The sequence below is a fragment of the Neopsephotus bourkii genome, unplaced genomic scaffold (assembly GCF_033783945.1).
Source record: "Neopsephotus bourkii isolate Nb327-2 ecotype Australia unplaced genomic scaffold, CSIRO-AGI_Nbou_v1 NB_1792, whole genome shotgun sequence".
NCBI classification, from domain to species: domain Eukaryota; kingdom Metazoa; phylum Chordata; class Aves; order Psittaciformes; family Psittacidae; genus Neopsephotus; species Neopsephotus bourkii.
In genome coordinates this window covers 4941933-4964606 of record NW_026902266.1, presented here as the reverse complement: position 1 = coordinate 4964606, position 22674 = coordinate 4941933, and the positions used below count along the sequence as shown (strand labels likewise).

The following is a 22674-nucleotide window of genomic DNA, read 5'->3' as shown; positions in this document are numbered from 1 at the left end:
GAAATGAGATTACCATGAGAGCTTTGAAGCATTCATAAAATGAAAGCATTCACAAGTGTTTAAGTTTTAGAAGAAAAATGCACCCTAAATAGGTTTTGCCTTACGCTGCAGTTTTACTGTATTTTAGAAGCTTGTAAAAGCTACATGGAACAGTATACGGAACAGTACCTGTATGACAGCTTATACCTCATCAACACAGACTACTTCTTTTCCCAAAGAACGGTAGTACATTTAAACATACACTTTTTGCAGAACATTCTCTTTCTATACCAGATCATGAGATGAAGGGGTATCCACTAAATCAGGCTAGCCTGAATGCTAGAGTTCAGTCAGGATAAAACGACCTTAATAGACATTACTGCCCAAAAGGATATATAAGCTCCTTAAGCCTGCGCATGCTGGGCCCAGAATAACTAGTCTGTCACATCAGTGTGTATTCCTCAGTGATGGTCAAGTTCTGCCAGATTAGATCTGTATAAAGTAAAGCTTAAATAAGATATCCCTAACTCACTGCCCTTACAAAAAAACTCCAAGCTGCACTTTAATTCAGATTTATACAATAGACAGATAAATACGTAATAAAGAGTCTTAACAGTATACAAGTTTCTTCCTTCTCGTCCTCTGGTATAGAAGTTATATTTCCCATGCCTCATGCACCTGTCTACAGCTCCCATGAACTTTACAGGACATTCACTGATTGTATTAAAACAAAATGAAACAAGAACAACACACACAAAAAAAACCAAACCAAACCAAAAAGCAAACAAAAAAGAAAAAAATAACTTACAGTTTGTGAAGGAAAGAACACTACCATCAACATGAGAAGCCTTGTAATGTTAGTGAACCAAGAGAAAGCATACTGGCACACTGACGTAGAATGATAAAAGGTTATGTCTACAGGCTGAAACTATGCTTTTTTTTGGGGGGGAGGGGGAGGTTGCTTTATTATTTTGACTTTAGAAATTTCTTTTATTTAGTTTTATTCCAACTGAGAAAATTACTTTAAGCACACAACTACCATTTCAATATGGACAACACCACCTTTGAAATCTCTGAGTCTTTAGATACATGTGGTTTTTCATTTGGTTTGATTTCTTTTTAACTAGCACACATAAGACATCAGTCGGCAACAAAAAGAAACTTTTATCTTAAAGCTGTATTTATGCGGGGGGGGGGTGGGGACACGACCGGGGAATGGACGGGACTGGATGGGACTGGGGGGGAACATGGGACAGGATGGGGACACACCAAAAAAACAAAAACAAAAACAAAAACAAACAAACAAAAAAAACCAACCAAACCAAACAAAAAAAAAAAAAAAAAAACAACAAACCACGCACAAAGAAAAGCTGCCTTCAGGTCTTCCAGTACCACAGAAGCCAATACGTCACATTTTACTAAGATACATGAAGCAGTGTTATGAAAGCTCCTCATGACAGCAAAATCCTGCTGTATTAGGTCCTGTCAAGATCCTCTGACAACAGCCAGCTCTGCAGAAAGTTGCCCAAAGACATGGTCTTTCCTAGTCACATTTATGTTTTGCTCTCATAAGGTATTTTCTTGCTGAGTCAGCAAACAAATCAAGCGCCATTTGCTCTACTAGGCATCTGAATTGCCTGTTAGGGTACAATCCATCAGCAACACACAAGTCACAAGTATAAACCCTATTTTCTCATCTTTTCAAATTAATCTGGTGTTGACTTTGTGATACCAAAAGGGAAGAGGGGAATATAGAATACTGCAACTCAACAACTTAATGAAGATTATAAGCAGATGAAAGTACATATACTCTGAACCACTTTAACCTTCACAACTAAATGTTTGTCATGGTTTGGCAATTCCTTTTTTCAGACTTATGACCCAGCTACTTAAAGGATTACATCCTTTCAAGACACTAGTATTTTAAGAGCTCAGATTAGAAGGCCCTTGGATCTTGGGGTACTTGAAGCATTTTTATCTTGAACTTCTTTCTTCACCATGTGCTATCAGAGAATAGTACTGTAAAATCAGGACCTGAAACGCTACTAAGATGGGTAAGTTCACCAACTGCTTCTAGAAGCTTCTGTCCCTTGTATGCAGAATTGAAGGCAATGTGAAGGTTCTCAGTAACAGGCAAACTTACAAACTAAGCAAAGTAACAGTTACTAGAACGAGATAAAAAAAAACCAAAAACTTACAAACCCAAAGACTGCTGTATTATTTAATTAGCTGAACAATTTGACAGGGGGGGAAGCACTGCAGTCAAAGGTCTCGGTATACCTGTCTAATTCCAGCTGTGTTCTGAAGGATTCTTTGATTCAGATTCTTAATGAAATTTCAAATTTAACTATTCAACGCCTCTTCCCTCCCTTGTAGCATTTACAAAGAGCTATAAAGGTTCTATTTTTAACATTAGTAACAAGTCTCATTGCTTAAGTGTTAAAACAGTACAGGTTCCCTGAGCCTCAAGCAAACATCCAAACAGGAGCAGAAGGAAAATCCAAATGTCCTGGTATCTTTACTTTCAACACACAATAATTTCTTTTAACTCAGCTCATTTTTAAATGCTCTCAGGAACATTTGCAAGTACCGCAAATCAAGTCAGCAGAAACAGGAAGGGTTCAGAACATGTCAGCAGGTTTTGAGCCCAGTGGGCATTTATTTCAAAGGTTACTTGTTTTCCCTGGAAAGTTTATTAGTCTTTTTTCTAAGAAAGAAATTAGTAATAGCCAATCACCAAACAGTATTAAGAATTACCATTTCCATATTTTTGTGCATCACTTCTTTACTATTTCAACAGGAAAGTTTTATTTTTGCTTGCTCATGGATCTCTTTTATGCAGCTCTCCAAAAAGGAAGAAATAAGGCACAAATGCCTTACGCGACCCTCTGATTCCCAAGCAGCACTCTGTATCTCTAGTTTGGACCACTGGTTAAAAAAATAGCACTTGCTTTGAATCTAATTCAGCGTATCTAAAAACTATCTTCCTGCAGTTATAGAGCCTGCCACCTGCCAGACAGGGAAAGATGTTTTAGTTCTGTAGGAAGTTCGGCAGGCAGGGGGCATACAGGGTAAGCCTGACAAGTCTCATCTCACTAGCATCCAGGTGGTTACTAACTTAGAGACAAGACAATCTTAGCTTTTAAAACTGCAGTAATGGCTTATGCAAAGCAAAGTGGACAACACCCTTAAGTGTTTCTTTGCATGCAGTGCTCTTGCCTCCTTCCTAGGTTGACACTGTCTTACATTCATGGAGTTGACAGCAATCCAATGCTATAGTGTATCAGAAGGTCTACTACTAGCTTAGAGGATTAGAAAAACGAAGCTGCTTTTTATTAATGTATCTACACTTTAAGACAAGACTTGTCTTTCTGTAAGAGTGACAGTCCAAGCTCTCTAAATAAAGGGCTGAATATCTGTGGCAGACAACCCATACAAATACATAAGCTAGTGATTAGTTACCATACTACTACCACCAGAACAGAGTATTACTAGAGCAGAACTACAACTCGGGTGATACCTGAAGCCTGGTTTTTACCTCCAACAATTCACTTTGTTAGTGAAGACGCTATTATTTTACTCTCCAATTGCCTTCATGTCTCTTAAAGGATCAGAAGACAGTGTGACTAACCAGACCCAAAGCTACACTTTCACTGCCTGCCAGGAAACCTATGTACTGTAGCACAGCTTCTGCTTAAAAACTCAGAGGCTGATCTTGAATTTCCTGCAAAGGGTTACTATGCAGTTTGGGACAACAGAGAAGACTTGCCTGAATTTCAGAGAACAAGTGAGCTGAAGTACTAAACCAAAAAAGCCAAACCAAATCAACCAAGCAAAAAAAGACACCAAAAAAAAACCCCCCAAAAAAACCCCACAAAACACAAAACCAACACCCACACCAACAATAAACAAAAACACCCCACTCCCCCCCCAACAAAACAACCCAAATCCCACAAACAAAAAAAAGGGGGGGGGGAGAAATTATCAATTGATATTGGAGCACTTCTGCACAAGCCAGCATGTCTGAAATCCAGCAGCCACTCTTGCAACAGAAACCTTATTAAAAAAATCAGAACAAAACTAAAAATTTATGTCAGATGGAAAAAACGAACAAGCCTCAATCAAACAGAGAATAGTTCCTTTGACTGCAAAAACAGCTTGCAGATTTGTGGTCAGTTTCTTTAGGGCTGAATTTGTGGACTGAGAGATCAAAATGATGGGACAACTAAACAAACCAGGTACTTTTTCCACTCATTCACAAAGCAATCACTACTCTGGCAGCCAAGATTTTCAGTTTAGCTCAAGCATGGGAGCAAAATCAGCTTACAGTATGAACATGTAAAACAAAAGCAACAGTATTTCTCCACACGATTCCTACAACTTCTGCTTTATCACACTGGCGTAGTTTCTCTCTACTACATGCATCTTTATCTCAGTTAATGCAGAAGCATTTAAAGCAACCGTCAAGGACACACTGACCTCAGCAACAGTGCTTCCTCATGCTGAAACAAGAGACAAAGTCACCTTAAGTACAGAGATTCTAGATTCCTTCTGAGCTTGGAGCACAGAAGCCAGATCAGAACCCAAAGCCATGGAGTACATTCCATTAGTTCAGGAGAAGTATGACTTCTCCAGGGATGTGCAGCCTCATCGAAGCCTGTTAAGTACAAGGGTATTTAGATAGCAGGTTACCCACATGTAAGGTGGGTAACAGGCTTGCCAGCTACTTGCATGATAGAACAGAAGTAGAAATATACTTAGCCTCTCTCTGTAACAGTGCAAGAATACATCCTGTAAGCCACACGGGGTCGGGATACTGCAACAGGAGTACGCTGAAGACTGTAAAGGATACCTGTGGTTTACCAGTCTCTTATGCTAGTCTTAAACAAGAACCTATCTGTGCCAAGAGGCACTACTGCCAGCATTGCTTTTTACAGTCAGACTTTTCTTTGGTTATAGCAATGCAGGCAGTCCAACAGCCACATCTCTGGTCAGGTGACTAACCCACAGCAACAGTTCTCCCCCTTATTATTTAGCAAGGGACTCCATCTTAAGTTCACAGGCATACATTCGTCTTAATCCAAACTATTTTAAAGCTATTTTGATCCAAAATATTTTTAGAAGTCAGAGCTACATAAAAAGAAACTGGATTCAACTAAATGATGCCCACTTAAACCAAGAATAAAATGCATTAGGAAGGTGTGTTGTTTTTATGAGGCACTTCTGCAAGGGAGAACCACGCAGCACAAAGCCCATGCAGAACTCCTGCAGCAGAAAGATAAAATAGCTATCTTCTTGCACTCTCAACACCTCAACCAGATACGTAACAAGTTTTCCAAACTCATCTTCTTCTAAATTGTAACACGTTCAGTTTTAATTTAGGCTACACCAACTTAATGTCTTCAGTTAAGCAACATTTTTCACTTAAAAAACATACAAATTCAGTAATGATGTAGCCACAGTGAAAATCAGCTTACAGGAAGTTTTAGTCATCTTTCAATCAAGCCACTGTATGAGCAGACACTGGTATTTATTCAATGCAATTTAAACTGTGCTTAAAGGATGCTACACAAGGTACGCAGAGTAAAGTTACTGCACTACTTTGCTGAATGCACCTCTACTCTGATCGTTGCCAATTCATGATTCTGCTCAGCCAACTTTCCTACAGTTAGCTGTCCCCCACGTCACAACTAACTGTGATGTACGCAGGATTTACTGTGTACGTACTTTTAACTATCTTTGTACTAGAGCCACAAAATATCTTACAAACCTGAACAGAACTGAGTAAGTTTATGAACTGTACTATCAGCAGCTCTTGTACCACGCAAGATTAAACACAGGTTAAATTAAACACAGACAAACTACCTCTGTTAACCAGAGGATGCTTTTCTGACAGAATTCAGTTTGCTTAGAGCTTAATTACTGCCAAGTTTTCTAGAAGTTTATTAATACAGTAACTTATACTGATGCTTTTATAGACATTCACAGAAAAGAACAGTGAAGACTAGCTCTTATTGTGTTAGTCAGCCTTTCACTAGAGGTGATATTTGCAACCTTTGGAACTCACCTTCGTAGACTCTTCACAGCACAAGACTCATGACAGCAGATGTTGACAAACACTGAATTGTGTCAGTATTCATTTTGTGATCTCCCCACATAGGATTTGCTGCACTTTACCAGAAAGTGCACTCAGAAATCATTATTATTATTAGCATTAATTTTAAAGTCTGCATTGATTACTGTGGTACGAAAACAATTCAGATTCACTTCTTTCACACTCACAGGTTTGCAGAAGTATGCAGGTCAGTGCACGTGGATGGAACCAAATGGAGTTTGTGTTACTCAAAACATGTAGGCTATGATTTTTAGCAGAATGCTTAGATTTCATATGGAAGAGAAGTTTGAATCAAGCTTCCCTGTTTGAGCTTGCAGACTATAGCTTCTCTTGTATGATGCAAACATAAGGAGTTGGGCTACTATCTAAAAAGGATTACTTAATCAGATTTGATCACAGCCAAACAGTAAGAACTGGAATATATTTCTACAAGTCAGAGAAACAGCATTAACCATTATGAACTTTTCTGCCGTTCCTTATTGCATTCCTTTACAACATGTTTAGCAGCGAGGTGAGCAGGTCTGACAGAACCTCCTTCAGGCTTCAAGCACACTGGAATATGCAGTAGGTAGTGAGGCTCTGCAGAAGCCTCAGGAACTTGCGTCTGGTATGCCTTTAGAAGTTTTCAGACCTTCACTGCAATTTGAAGACTTAGCCTGATGAAAGCTTTCAGTTTCATTAGTGAAAAATTGATTAGGTTTTGTGAACAAACTAAAGCTTGCCCATCAACTAAATCATTAAAAAACAAACAAAAAAAAAAACCAACCCCCCCCAAAAGACAAACAAAAAACCCCCCACCAACAACATAAAACAATGGTGTAGCCTGAAGTTAGTTGCTGAAAGAACTAGATTTCTGTGTTAGTATGACTGTAGCAAGGTTTCCAGCTAGTTCTAGTTTTTGATGACAACAGGGCATAGGTAGAAAATTTAATATATTTAAAGGGAAAGTGACATGCTGCTTTCTAGGAAATGCAGTCTTGACTAAATAATTGAGAATTTAGGTGCAGAGACAAATTTCAGCAGTATCTGACAGCAAGCAGTTTTACTAACACCAAGAGAAAACAAGCAGTCTTTGTGGCTGTATCTTTCTGACTATATCAACTTAATGAAATTAGTTAAAAGGCAGAGTAACATAAAACTTCGAATAACTTTAAGTGTACAAAATCTTCTTAAACAGTTTTCAAATAAACTCAGCCTCTTTACCTGAAGGATATGGTTCAGTTGCCTAGTATACCTCTTGCCTGAAGATTAAACAGCTTTATTTAAAAGGTATAATTTAATGCTCAAATTTACTAAGCAATATAATGATCCACTTTGAACATACAGAAAAATGGTTATCACTCTTGCATGCAGGTTTCTAGTGCCTTGAACTATGTGTTAGCTGCTCATCCTTAGTAAATGAAGGCAATATCTGCAGGTCACTGTCTAGAAAAGGGACTCGAGTTTTAGACTTGGATTGGGTGATGGAGAAGAGTCTGTAGAATGACTATGCAAAGCCTGCTATTTTTTGCAGAAATCAGATCAACATCAGTATTAGACAGAAGCTTTAGAATTAAAAGGAACTGGAAAACAATGTGACAGCACAGGGAGGTGACTAAATGAAAGTTCCTTTTCCTATTTACTGTAGAAAAATAGCCATTAAAGTTTCCTCAGTTACCCTGCAACTTAAGTTACCAGTCTGGTTAAAGTATGCTGAACTTTCTAAGAGAAAAACATTAACAGAGGCATGTGATAGCTTCCAATTTATAAGAAACTTTTATAATTGTGAGTGTCTTGCACCATGGTCACGTTTTCTCTTTCAAGCTCCTGTTGACACTCAAGTTCTTGCAGGTCTTCATATGCCTTTAAGAGATATACTGCTTGCTTTGTAACACGTTAAGTATTCCAAATAGATATGCTTGTCTAAGTCAGGATAGATAACTAAGGTAAACAGGTTTAATCCAAATACAGCAATTCTGAAGTCACATATACAGCCTCCACACTGTATTACCTTATCTAGCTACACACACAGCCCCATATCTATTTAAAAACCATGTTTGCCACAGCCACTACTGGTAGAACTCCATTCAAAAGCATCTCACCTGCCCCTCAGAATCTTTAAAATTTGAGGCCACATACACAATTTGAATAGTTACAGCATGAGTTTTATCAAGTGTTGTTTAAAAGTGAATTGCTGTCTCTTAGAAAGCATGAGGATGGAATTCGACACTGCACATCCCTTGTTTCATTTGAGCAATTTGTATTACTGTTGCTTATGGGAGTGGTCAAGAGGTATGGCTTCAGCAACCACGTTTTTATCTTAATTCTGCTAGAAGACAGCCTAACCCACTACTTCCCTAAAGGCACACAGGTGGGGGATGGGGAGAAGTTTAAAAAAGATTCTCATTTACTGGAAATAATGACATCCACCCATGTTTCTTCAAACTAGTTCATGGCCTTCTGGAAGAAAACAGGCTGAACAGTCACATGGTTAGGAAGCAAAGCATTAGAAAGTTTATGAACAGTTCTTCGATACATGAGGGAGTTTTCTGTTATGGCCAAGAATCACAGGACTATCAGGAAGTTCTGTAGTGAAGAGAACATTTTCAATAGTTATTCTAACAGCCTGCTCTAGCATTTTGCTTGCATCAGCAGTTGAACAAGAAAAAAAGAAATAATCTAAACATGTAAGAACAAAAAAAATAAACCACAAAAAAACAGCAAACCCCCCCCCCAAACCCACAAAAGAATGTCATGCAAAGAAACATATATACATTAGTATCATCAAGTCACTTACCTTTAAATTTTGATCGAATGTTTGCTAGTTCTTTATTTATTCTCTTTATCTCTGCTTCTTTACTTTTGCCTGAAATCAAAACAACACATGTCAAAATACAGTGCTCTGGACAATCCTTGGGCACCTTAAGCTTCTTTATGCCCAACCATGCCGTGTTAAACACGCAAACATCAGGAGGAATTACTACTCCCCCTTTGCAGTATTACGACTGGATGGAGGCAAACATCACAGAGGTAACTTCACCACTTCACAGGGGAATTTGAGAAGCTAAAAGGACCTCCCTGTTTCAAGAAGCTTTGCACACTTTAGACAGTACAGGCTGCATACAATTAAACCAAGATGCCTTTATTACTAGCTTTCACAAAAACTTCCATTTTTCTATAACAGCTTGTTCTATTCCTCACCTTAATGACAAGCCAACATACTGTTTCTCTATTGAATGCTCATTCAGTTCGATGGCTCTAAAAGAATGCTTAGCAGACACAGAAGATGAAAAGCAGTAAACTTACAAGTAGCTCAAAGACCTGGAAAAACCTCAGACAGGATACATGCAAAAGTTCAGACTTTCAATATGCCCCATGAAATTTATTTGAAAAAAAAAAAAACCCCACAAATATTTTAAATTCAAGTTTTATTAGGCAACATTACCACCTTACACTTCCCAGTACAGTCCATATTTCATATCAACTTTTGATTCCAAGAACAGGTATTAGGATTTCTAGTGCCAATTCAAATTAGGTATTTGGAGAAATAAGCTGCAATTTAAATTCTGATAGTGCAAGCTTATTCAAGTAATATTTGCATTATTTAAAACCAAAGCATCTTATTATTCTTCACCACTTTAGTTTATGGTGATAGAGACTCTAGATATCTGGGTCCATTATCTTCTACATAAATGAGCACGGTGGGGTAAAATAACCAATTCCACTTCAGCAGTGCAGAACTGGCTATCTAGTTATGTTGCAAATTCAGTCCTGTACCTTCTCAAACTTTCAAGCAGTTTCCAAAACATTAACTACCAGCAGAAAAAGACAGCTTCCTTTACTCTTAATTGCATACATTTGGCTATGAGAAAAGCCAAAGGCAGCTCAGGACCAGCATTCCAAAGCACTTCCAATCTCACCCTTTGCACGTAAGCAAAGCAACAACTCTCAGCATTTAAACATTCTCCTACTGCATTTTCATGTCCAAACTCCTGTATCACCCAGTGACTGCTGATCACCCCTTTACCACATTCCAAAGACAATCTGACAGCAGGCCAGATGAAAGATGAAGTCACTCAAGGAGACAAGTGCCTCAGGGTAGATTAGTAACAAAGTATTCAAAGGATAAGGGAACGCATGCTTAAGCCAAATTAAACCAGATTTCGTAATTTTGTGATTTAGACCCAAAAAGAAACTGAAGTTACGCACTTCAAAAACAAATTCTTACATAAAACGCAGAAGATTTGTTTATATGAATATACCTGTAACAATGGCCTCAAGAGTACAGACATGCAGCAAGACTAGCACACTGTTCAACTACTTTTGTTTGGTTTGTCATTTTAACAAAATACCTACAGATATGCTTAAAATGGAATTTTTCCCATTCTACAACACTGTTTCATAAGGGGCACTGCTCAACCCATACCCAACCCTGAAAAACTACTTACATGTACCAACTCATCCACTTACTGCTTTTAAATTAAGCATTTTCAGACCTCAGTAATTCACAAACCTGTTCTGAAACACAAATTGTAGTTGCTATCTGTACACATCTTGGTTTTCCAATAAAGCAGATGTGTCCAGAGTTTTTATCTGACCTAGAAACTCCAATTAACATCTACAATGACAAGGCAAGAGATCATAGTATATACACCTCCCTCAGCTTATAAAATACATCTGTTGGGATCACAAAAGTTTAACCAGTTTTTACTAATGTATCATGAAGACGTTATTGGGTTTCTTCTAATTTAACCTGCCAGTGTAAAGTAAGCTGGTTTTAAAGCAGTAACACTACCATATAAATAAGCAGAAGCTCGTACAATCCAAGGCTTGAAGTGTCTTCTACTATAGATTTTAGATTTGTCTTAATTGCATTAGATTATTTATCCTGTGGACATGGCAGACATACTCAACTGATCATGTCCAAGACACTTCCCAGCATTAGGAATTCACTACTGGACTTAAGCAAGTCTTTTGCTCCTCGATCCATACTCTATGAACAGAGGGCCACAGTAACATATGCCTGAAGGGTGAAAGCATTTACATAAACAGGCAACACCCCACTTTTGTAAGGTCTCATATTAGCTCTCTTTTTAACGGCTTAAAACACTTTCCTTATCTGCAACAATTCACCTGCTCTAGGAAAATAGATAAAATTCTAAAACCAATTTCTTTCCCCTTTTACGGAGTGAAGAGCACACCTCATTAAAACATTACCACTGAGTCTGGAGATTTTGTACTTCATTCAGATAAACAGGGCAGAGAACTAACCTCAGTCAGGTAAACTGCTAACCTGAGTATGGTATTTAGTGACCTACATTTGGAAGCTAGGTTCCTGCTCTGTATCTTTGGGTCCTGTTTGTAAGGAAAACACACTGGAGAATTTACTTTGAATTATTAGCAATTGTTTCTCTAACCTCAACAAGCATGGCAATAATCACAGATATTAAAAGCAGGGACAGGAAAGAGAAACAAGTACATGCCAGCCAGTTTTTCTTAACCAGAGATATTAAATAAAAAAAAAAAAATCAAGACAATTTCTTTTTTCTCCTTAAACTCCATTCAGCCTGGTCTTGAACACTGACAGGGATGGAGCATTTATCACTTCTTTCCAGTGCCTCACCACTCTCACAGTAAAGAATTTATGCTCACAGACGATCAATTATTGCTAGAAACTGGGTTCTTTGTGTCCTAAGCAAGCAACAGAGCATTAAGGGTAGCCTGACTAAAACACTTCAGAAATTCGTGAAGTCAGCACCTTTGGGAGAAATGGACTGCAGACTCAGCAACATGAAACTCCAAAACTGAAAAAACCCCTCCCCCCCGTGCACACAACTGTAGCAATGAGTTGACAGGAACACCCATATTAAACAGAAAATTTGCATCAGTAGGTTTATTCTCTCAAAGTGAAAAACTTGCATAGCAAGTGAATAAAAGCCTGTTCTGCATAATTCCTTCAGGATGGTTTATTTGGAATGCAGTACACATCTAGACCCTGACCAAACTTAAATAGCATAGCAAAGTAGCTGGATAAAAGTTTAAGTCCATACACTGGAAATCAAGTCAAATGATTCCATCTTGTCTCCTTATTAATGATTACAGTCTATATGTGCCTGAAATTTCAGTTTTAGGGAGCAGCACTAACACATTGGGTGTTAAGTGTCACCAAGGACAGTCACATAAGAATGCTTAGGGCAACTCATGAGTTAAAACAAGGCTGAAGCACCTAAAACCAAGTTTCCTGAACTCTATTCTTACATTAGAGGATGGCAAAGCAAAACCAGTGGCAAGTAGCTTCAGTTTGTTCCACGCACAGGAAAAAAGAAGCAAGCATCAAAAAACAAGGACCCATTTCCAGCTGGATCTTCTGTCCCACTAAGGGTGGAGGGGGAAGCAGGGACTATTGAAAATCTGTTCAATGAACTGAGATGTTAACCACATTACTCAGCCATGGTACACTCACTTTAGAATTTCTACATGCATATTTGATTTTCACCATCACTATAAACATTTATGTAACCTTAATAATTGTTCAAAAGGAATTTAAGACTGATTACAGTTGAAGGAGCACTGTGCTTCAGAAAACTGTGCTTGCAAAGCCAATTGCTCTGCCTCACTTCCAAGTTATCACACAGCTCCCAGTTTCAAGCTGTATTCCAAAAACATGGGCTGTAGGTAGCCAAGCCATTCAACTTGGATATGCTTAATAAAGGTCATGCCACATATACAAACCGATGGGCAGGACAGTATTTAAGCCGATGCACAAGAAGATTATGTTCCACATCAGTTCAGGCCACATCCTTCTCATTTTCACTTACTCAGTTTTTTTCCAGTTTAGGAAATAAGATTAAATATTCATAAAAGTTATTGAAAGAGTTGATTACAAGTCAGTACGTTTTGGCTAGCTATTCTGCACAAAAGACATATACTGTTTGTAGCTTTACTGACCTTGTATACAATTGCCCTTAGTCTCCAAGATGAGTACCGGAGCAAACAGATCTTCAGCCACATTAGCCAATGTGCTTATGAACAATTACTTCATATTTGGTAGTTTGCCAGGCTTCAGACTCCACTATGCTTCCTACTGCCTTCATTAGGCAAGGTAAATTTAGTCTGCAGTGCACTATTATCATTAATTACCATCTTGTTTAACAAAGGCAGACTGGAAAAAACCAAGAGTCATACAGCTTTTCAGAGAACCAATTACTATTCTTAAATCTCCTGGTAATCCAGACTATAGTCAGAGCTTCAGTACTGCAAGAATAACACCTCCATATGTCAGCTGGGGGTTCTGAATTACAATCTACAGAAGAATGAAAAAACAGAAGTTACAGAAAGGATTTTGATTCCATCTATTTGAAGAACACATTTGACATATCTTAATATTAAATTGGCAGCAGGGTTGCAAGAGACTAAGCAAGTCCTTCAAAGTTAGAATCAGTGGGCTGCCTGTGGCTCAGTGACCTGCTCCATCAGGATTAACTTGTTGCTATGCTAACTATAGACTGTCTAAGCCAAGTCTGAGGCACAAAGCACCTCCATGCTGATTAACTAGAACTGCTAAGAGTTCTTAGCCTTCATACGAACCGTTTAGAGTATGGTGTATTTCTGACCAAAGCTATACATTTCTTTCCCAAAGGAACAAAGAAGTATTTTTCTACACCAGCATCTGCACAAATACTGAGCACCACAGACTTCTACAGGAAGCTCTTGAGACAGGTCTACAGACAACACTTAAAGCAAAAAGCCCTTTCTTCACAAAAGCAAGTGCTGCCATTACTCATCTGGCTCAAATCTGCTATGGAGCCCAATCAATTTATTTGTTTCGAATTTATGCACAGGTTAGAACTGTTACTTATCTCACCTCTTAGCCTTGGATTGCAGCCTCTGACAATCTTAAGATAATAAAACCATAGAATAGTTAGGGTTGGAAAGGACCTTAAGATCATCTAGTTCCAACCCCCCTGCCATGGGCAGGGACACCTCACACTAAACCATATCACCCAAGGCTTCGTCCAACCTGGCCTTGAACAATGGCAGGGATGGAGCATACACAACTTCCCTGGGCAACCCATTCCAGTGCCTCACTACCCTAACAGGAAAGAATTTCCTCCTTATACCCAATCTAAACTTCCCCTGTTTAAGTTTTAACCCATTACCCCCTGACTTATCACTACAGTCCCTAATGAAGAGTCCCTCCCCAACATCCCTATAGGCCCCCTTCAGACACTTGAAGGCTGCTATGAGGTCTCCATGCAGCCTTCACTTCTCCAGGCTGAACAGCCCCAACTTTCTCAGCCTGTCCTCATACAGAAGGTGCTCCAGTCCACTGATCATCCTCACGGCACTCCTCTGGACTTCTTTCAACAGTTCCATGTCCTTTTCATGCTGAGGACACCAGAACTCCACACAAAACTCCAGGGGAGGTCTCACAAGAGCAGAGTAGAGGGGCAGGATCACCTCCTGCAACCGGCTGGTCACACTCCTTTTGATGCAGCCCAGGATAGGGTTGGCTTTCTGGGCTGCAAGCGCACACAGAAGCCGGCTCATGTTCATTTTCTCATCGACCAACACCCCCATGTCCTTCTGTGCAGGGCTGCTCTGAATCTCTTCTTTGCCCAGCCTGTCACTGTGCCTGGGATTGCTCTGACCCAGGTGCAGGACCTTGCACTTGGCATTGTTAAAGTTCATGAGGTTGTCATCAGCCCACCTCACGAGCGTGTCAAGGTCCCTCTGAATGGCATTCCTTCCCTCCAGCGTGTCAACCAAACCACACAGCTTGGTGTCATCGGCAAAGTTGCTGAGGGCGCACTCAATCCCACTGTCCATGTCAGCGACGAAGATGTTGAACAAGACCGGTCCCAACACCAACCCCTGAGGGACACCACTTTTTACTGGTCTCCAGCTGGACATTGAGCCATTGACTACAACTCTTTGTGTGTGGCCATCCAGACAGTTCTTTATCCACTGAGTGGTCCACCTACCAAACTGATGTCTCTCCAATTTAGAGACAAGAATGTTGTGTGGGACAGTGTCGAATGCTTTGCACAAGTCCAAGTAGATGACATCAACTGCTCTATCCCTGTCCATCAGCTCTGTAGCCCCATCATAGAAGGCCACCAAATTGGTCAGGCAGGATTTCTCCTTAGTGAAGCCATGCTGGCTGTCAACAAGCACCTTGTTTTTCACATGCCTTAGCATGCCTTCCAGGAGAATGTGCTCCAAGATTTTGCCAGGCACAGAGGTGAGACTGACAGGTCTGTAGTTCCCTGGGTCATCCATTTTCCCCTTCTTGAAAATGCGGGTTGTATTTGCTTTTTTCCGTTGTTGGGAACTTCACCTGACTGCCATGATTTCCCAAATATAACGGACAGTGGTTTAGCAACTTCATTTGCCAGCTCCTTCAGGATCTGCGGATGGATTTCATCATGTCCCAGGGACTTGTGCACATTCAGGTTTTTAAGATGGTCTTCAACCACATCCTCTTCTACAGTAGCCCCAAGGTCTTCATTCTCACAGTCCTTGCATCTACCTTCCAAGACTTGGGTGGTGCAGTCAGAGCCTTTGCCAGTGAAGACCGAGGTAAAGAAGTTATTCAGAACCTCAGCCTTCCCCAAACCCTGTGTAGGTAGTTCGCCTGATAGCTTCCAGAGGGGGCCTACGTTGTCCCTAGTCTGTGTTTTATTTGCTACATACCTAAAAATCCCTTCCTGTTATCCTTAATATCCCTAGCCAAGTTTAATTCTAACTGGGCCTTAGCTTTCCTAACCTGTTTCCTAGCTTCCCGGACAACATTGCTGTACTCTTCCCAGGCTGCCTGTCCTTGCTTCCACCTTTACAAGCCTCTTTTTTCATCTGAATTTTCCTCAGCAGCTCCTTATCCATCCAAGGAGGTCTCCTGGCCCTCCTGCTGCACTTCCTTCTAGTCAGGACACAACACTCCTGAGCTTGTAGCAGGTGATCCTTGAATATCAACCAAAAGTCTTGGGCCCCCCTGCCCTCCAGGGCTATATCCCATGGAACCTTACTAAGCAGGTTCCTGAAGAGGCCAAAGTCTGCTCCTTTGAAGTCCAGAGGAGTGAGCTTGCTATACGCTCTTCTCACTGTCCTGAGGATCTCAAATTTGACCATCTTGTGATCGCTGCATCAAAGGCTGTCCTGAAGCGTCACATTTCCAATGTGCCCTTCCCTGTTGATGAGCACAAGGTCAAGCACGGCACCTCTCCTTGTCGACTCCTCTATTACTTGCAGAAGGAAACTGTCTTCCGCACAATCGAGGAACCTCTTTGGATTGCTTGTGCCGGGCTGTACAGTCACTCCAACAGATGTCAGGGTGGTTGAAGTCCCCCATGAGACCAAGGGCCTGTGAGCGTGAGGTTGCTCCTATCTGTCTACAGAGTGCTTCATATGCAGGTTCTCCTTGATCAGGCGATCTGTAACAGATCCCCACAGTAATGTCTCCCATCGCTGTTTTCCCTTTAACCCTGACCCACAAACTCTCTGTTAACTGATCACCTGTCCCCAGAGAGAGTTCCATATTCTCCAGCCTATCCCTAACATAAGGGGCAACTCCCCCCCCCCCGCCTGCCAGTCCTGTCTTTTCTAAGGAGCCTGTAACCTTCCATTCCAACACTCCAGTCAAAGGAGACATTCCACCATGTTTCTGTGATGCCTATTATATCATACCCCCACAGATATGCACACATCTCTAATTCCTCTTGTTTGTTTCCCATGCTACGGGCGTTTCTGTAGAGGCAGATATATAGATGTGCCATTAGTCCTGTGAAGAACTGCAAAGCATGTTGGCTCTATTAGCATAAGGAAAAGCTTGCCATTCTGTCATGCTTCTTGAAGGCAAGTAGTAGTGTCAGTTCCTATTTGTGGCCCTACCATTTGCCTAACAGAACATGCCTCTGTTCACATTCAATTTTCAAACAGGCTTTGAAGACAGGACAATTCTAGTTTTCTTTTAGGACAGCAGTAATACAAACACTGCCTAGGTTAAGAGCAGCAACTTCTCCTCTGAACCCTGTAGTGGCTAGGAACATCTACTTAAGAACACAGTTATTACACAAAAGATAAATTCTCAAAGACATTGCCAGATGTTTTCTTGCAGAGCTGTAAACCACTGTTTTCCAAACAGAAGATTTTTTTTTCCACTGTTATGTTTTCATTAGTCTCTAGGAGCATCCAAGCTGACTGGCTTAGCTGGGTGGGAGAGACATCACAGTCAAACTGCTACTAGCATCCTTTAAGCAAAATTCATTTATAATTTCCATAATTACTGTGATTCAAGGCTATACTTCTTAAAAGACAACTCCAGACTGCTCCTTAGCACTGCTCTCCTCCTGACATACGTGTTCCTACTACTACTTTGTACTGCTACAGATCAGTTAGAGAACCAAACAGCTGAAAGCAAGAATGGTTTATTTAATATCCGAAGAGTAAATCGTATCAGCTTTACTACACTGATAATGCCAGCAGCATACATGACCAGGTAAAGAGCAAGCTCACCACATTCACCATCCAAACACACTCTTAGTGGCAGAAAGCAATCAGATTACCCATTCCCCTTTCCTACTGCTAAAACAGCTTACAGTAGAAGTGCATGTATAAAGTAAAACAGCATGTGTACTGCATTCTTACACCTGTTGTCAGGGAACAGAGAAATAAACTGGTTAAGAGTCCGACCGAACCAAAACGAACAGTAGCATCTATACACTAAGAGTGATGCAAACAGTCAGGGGAAACGATTCACACAGAAGTAATAAGCACATCCTTTCCTGCCCTTGGAAAGAGCTTTTACAGTACTTAAAACTCGTATCAGTAAATTAAACCACTACTCTTACCTGCCAGCAGGATGCATACTCATGGTACATCTCTAGAGTATAGATTAGCCTTTTGCTATGCAGATCATTAGCTTCATAAAGTAAACCACCAAATCCACCACCCGCTTCTCCATCTCTCAGCTGGTTATTTAGCACAGCAGGAAAGGGTCACAGGGGAGGCAGGTTACACAATAATACATCAGAGTGGTCTGTTTGCTGTATGCCTGCCTCACATTATACAAGTTTTTAGCCTTCGTTTGGCTAAACTATCTAGAGCACTACAACACAGATGCAAGTTCCATGTCCATCTGGCTACGTTCAAAGGAGAATGATGGTGCTATTGCTTACAAACTCACCCTGCAACTAATCTAAAGAGACTACTATAAAATACTGTACCTTCATAAGATGTTAGTATGGCTTCAGTTTTGTACAGAAATTGACCAGTTCAAGGCTGCAGAAGAAGCAGATTTTTGCTCAATGATGTATTAACATCCTGTTATGAACAACATGGGTGCATACTGTCCTTTCATAAGATATGTTTGATCAGAGGAAAGAAATGCCTGTCTATTACGTTGGAGATCATGACTGGCACAAAAAACAGTTGAAGATTCTTGTGCCTTGGGACATCATGTTGTGATCAGATACCTATTTATACAAAGCGATCAGTGACCTACTGATCCTAATTAAGAACTTGCTAATATCCTGCACAGCAGATAGTTCTATCCACAGAACTCACTTCTTCCTCTGGTACACTGCTAAAGATTTGCCCTTGTAACAACACTTCCCATGAAACAGCAGGCAGTCATAGGCTTTACTGTAATACAGTAATCCATTAACTCCTTAGTCACATAAGGGAAGGGAAATAAAAGCAAAAGAGCATACTGCAGCTTCTGAATCATACCACAATACAGGTAGTTTAATCACAGCAATTTAATAGAAGTTTAATAATATTAGGTGCCTACTATGGGTGGTTTTTCTAACTAGGCACTACAAGTTAAGAAAAACACTGCAGCTCAAATTTTGAAAGAATCTGAAGAGTAACTATGTCAGAGGGTCTAGCTTAAGACTGGATCTTTCCCAGTATCAGCTGAAAGCTTACTGGAAACTCAGACCCAAGTGACTTTATGACATATAAAACATCTACCGGACAGTTTAGTTAAAAAAAAACGGCACTGACTCCTATCAAAAGAGAAGCTTTAAGCTAAGAAGATATGCAAAACCAGAACTGCAAGGTTAGGTTACTACATAATGCAGTTTTTCCTCCTTCCTTGACTGAGCAGCCATTTCCTGGAACAGTATTTTCACACTGAACAGTTACACTCCCTTCAACAGCGTTAATCCAGTATTTGCACTGATTCAGAAGTCACTGTGGCCTCTCTTCTACCTTAGGTCACATCCAAATAACAGAAGAAGAGTTTGAGGCTTATCCAAAATCTAGTTTTACTATCACTTCTAAACTACTATTTCAGGGGCCTTAAGAAATCCTGTATGAACTCACTAATTGATGCAGATATGTAACAGTCTCTACAACAGTCCTAAATTTCCTCTTGCCACACTGATGGGCAGCCTTTATCAAAAGGATTTCAAATTCAGCAGATGTTAGATTTTCCGATGTCTTCAATGCAGAACGTGGCTGTCCCATGAGAAAATCTAGCTCTTTATAACTTCTCATCTGCTAACCATCACAATAGACTACTCTCCTCTTTTCTGGACCAAACATGCAGAAATTAAAAAATGAAAATAAAAAAAAAAACAATCAATCAACAAAAAAACACACACCAAAAACAAAAGCAAACCACATACCAAACAAACAAAAAAACCACAACAAAAACATACCACAAAAAACAACCCCGCAAAGTTCTACGAAATGACCAGAAGAAAGCTAAGATTGGGGAGCAATCACAGGAATGCTAGTTTTGTTTTACACATCCTCCTCAGATTAATCTCATACTAACAGTGTTTTCCTTAAATTGCTCTCCTGCAAATAGGAGCAAGTGATGCAAGACTCAGTGCTTATTATAGCTCTAAGCAGCATACTCTTAGGGTTTTTCAGGCCAGAAACTGTCCGTATTAGATGAGTGACCATAACCTTGCAAGAGAAATAGGACAGCAAATCAAGACACCTTGCCCTGAAATTCCTTTGAAGGGATAAGTAATCTAAGAATACAAATGAAAAAAAGTCACTGACTGTATACGGAAGTAACTCAAGTCATACTTTAAAACCACATCCAACGCAAGTAAGAACCTGCATCCCAAAGGAGCAACCCAGTGGCTGCCTCCCTACATAATAAAGCAGTATTACTGACATAAAGCACTAAAGCAAGCTCTATATGCCCAACTCGCTATGCGCGAGATTTTTTTTCCCCACTATGGAGGTGTTCTCACGAAGAACAAATAACTATACATACCCATAGTCATTTAATTGATGTGCATGTCCCTCCCTCATACACAGGTAATGCACTACATTATCTACAATCCATTCACACGACTAATTGCGTGAACCAGCCTTCCTTAATTCCCACTTGCTTATTTGTAACCTGCATCAGTTCCAGTTCAGTGAAACAAAGCTACTGAAGTCAGGCTTCATGAGCCTTCAGCCTCTGGACATCCTCCCTGTTCAGTGCAAAGAAGAATTAACACCTTAAGTTCTAAGAGAAGAGACAGACATTTATTTAATGTATCTGTTGGGGTTTATTTACAGAAAAAAAAAAATAGCCTGAGAAGAACAGTATCTTAGAACATACAAAGAAACATTTGTAGAATGAAGGAGTCATTCTTCCTCCTGTCCAGCTTCTAAGATGACATTGAAAAGATAAGGCAGTTACCTAAATAAGTGAGGGAAATTAACAACTGTCTTGTCCTCAAAGCCTGTAGCAAAAGCAGCTTTTGCCTCTGTGCAGATCCATTCCATCAACCCAAAAGTAGATAACTTCCTGGTTTTACAGTGGAGGAAGGGGTTACCAGTAATTACACTTAATATATTGTAATAGAAACTATTTCTACATTACCACCTCCAAAAGAAAGAAAAAAGTAAGCTTTTTTTAGTTTTCAGGGTGAATAGCAGATAATGTTGTTGTTGCAACAAAATAGGCTGAGTGACAAATGACTTTAAAGTACTTTATCACCAGATAAGAATAAAGCTATTCTCAAAAAACAACAACAACAACAACAACAAAAAACCAAAAAAACACAAGACTCCTGATGATGTATCTGTCAGCTAAGACAGCTGGAGAGTTTATATAGTACCATTTTGCACAAGCCAAATCACTTCAGCGGCTCTGCAGTACATACACAAAAAAGACTTAGCATACTCAATACAGAATAAGTGTTCCTTGCAGGATTCCATATGCTTGTAACACAGGCAAATCTTGTTGGGTCTTAGTTCACGAGGTACTTCACCCAAGCAGTGACAAGGACTCTTCCTGACCTGAACTCCCAAGTCTGGATGGCATTTCACCAAGCCACAGGATTCAGAGCTTTCAGGCTCCACTATCACCACAATCTGTTTTATAGCCTAGCCACACCTTGCTGTTTTCTCAGTGGGCCTCATTAACCAAAGGGCTAATTAACTGGGCTATCTTAGCCAAGTACTTCAGCTTCCAGCCTATAGTTTTCTTGTCTCCTCTCTGACGTCTATGAAAGTACTATTTCATATATGGTATAAAACAATCCAACTATGCAAGTGTCTAGAAGAGCCCATACATCTACTGGCAGGTTGTCAGGCATCTAAACGAGGGGAGTTTTTTTTGTTTGTTTGTTTTTTTAAACTCTTTTTCTGCCTTCTGCACCAGGATCTCTATGTATAAAATACAGAGCCTGCAACAAGAAGCTTCTCTGAAACAAAACTGTGGAAAGATATCAGAACTGCAGGATGATTAACTTTCTTATAATATCTGAGCTTGAAAATTCAGTTGGTATTTAGGTGGATAAGGAACATTTTCCTTTGAAAAAGAGACTCAATGGTACAGTTTCACAGACACCAGAGGAAAGCCAAAGCATTAAGCAGCACTTCTGCCCTTTAAAATAGTTTACATTGCTGCTACAAGTAGTATGCAAACTTTTAATAGCTTTACAGACTTTCAAGAGATCAGTGTATTTTAAGCATTTTTTTAAAGTCACATAGAAAGCAATTCTTACATTCAACACCGTATGTGCCACAGAAGCATTTAACACTCAGATCAAGAAGCTTAACAGACAACCCAAGTGCTAAAACCATGGCTAACCAACACAGAAGTCAAAATCAACCTTTTAGCTATTAAAGACAGACGGGTAGTGCAAGCTGTTTGTCCACCCACAGACAACTAGAGTTTTAAGCACTGAAAACTGCTAGCACTTTATCAGACTTTCCTGAAGCCTGTAAAAGACTAGTAAAACTAGGCAAGACAAGCACCACTTCTAAATCAGTAATGTAACAAAACTCAGAAGAATGCATTATCTAGTGCTGCAGACCTTGTAGGTACAAACGCCCAAGAAAGAAGACTCTATGCAAGAAGATTAAGCATTTCCGACGGTAGACAGTCTGAATTTACATGTTTATATCCTTTGTCTTATTACTGCATTCACCTGGGCACAGCTGGCACACAACTGCATTTTATTCTTTCAGCAACCCCCTAAGTATAGTTGGTGGGTGTGTGTTAGGGGGAAATTGCTCCTCAGGTCTTTCAGAAACCACACACATCCCTGTTTCAACATTACTCAATCTGGAAGATCTGTAGGCAAACTAAAAATGTCAGGTCCTTATAGTAGTATTATAAGGAGATAAACAAGTCCAAA

The 22674-nt window shown here is 39.9% G+C and overlaps 1 protein-coding gene across 5 annotated transcripts in view; it reads right to left on the bottom strand.

Moving 5' to 3' along the window:
* AP2A2 (adaptor related protein complex 2 subunit alpha 2) overlaps window positions 1-22674 on the bottom strand; it is a 47930-nt gene that overhangs the window by 22234 nt on the left and 3022 nt on the right. For all 5 annotated transcript variants that reach the window (XM_061380222.1, XM_061380221.1, XM_061380224.1 and 2 more), the window contains exon 2: window positions 8871-8939. In XM_061380222.1, coding sequence (XP_061236206.1) covers window positions 8871-8939 — 69 coding nt within the window. The remainder of the gene's footprint in view (window positions 1-8870; window positions 8940-22674) is intronic.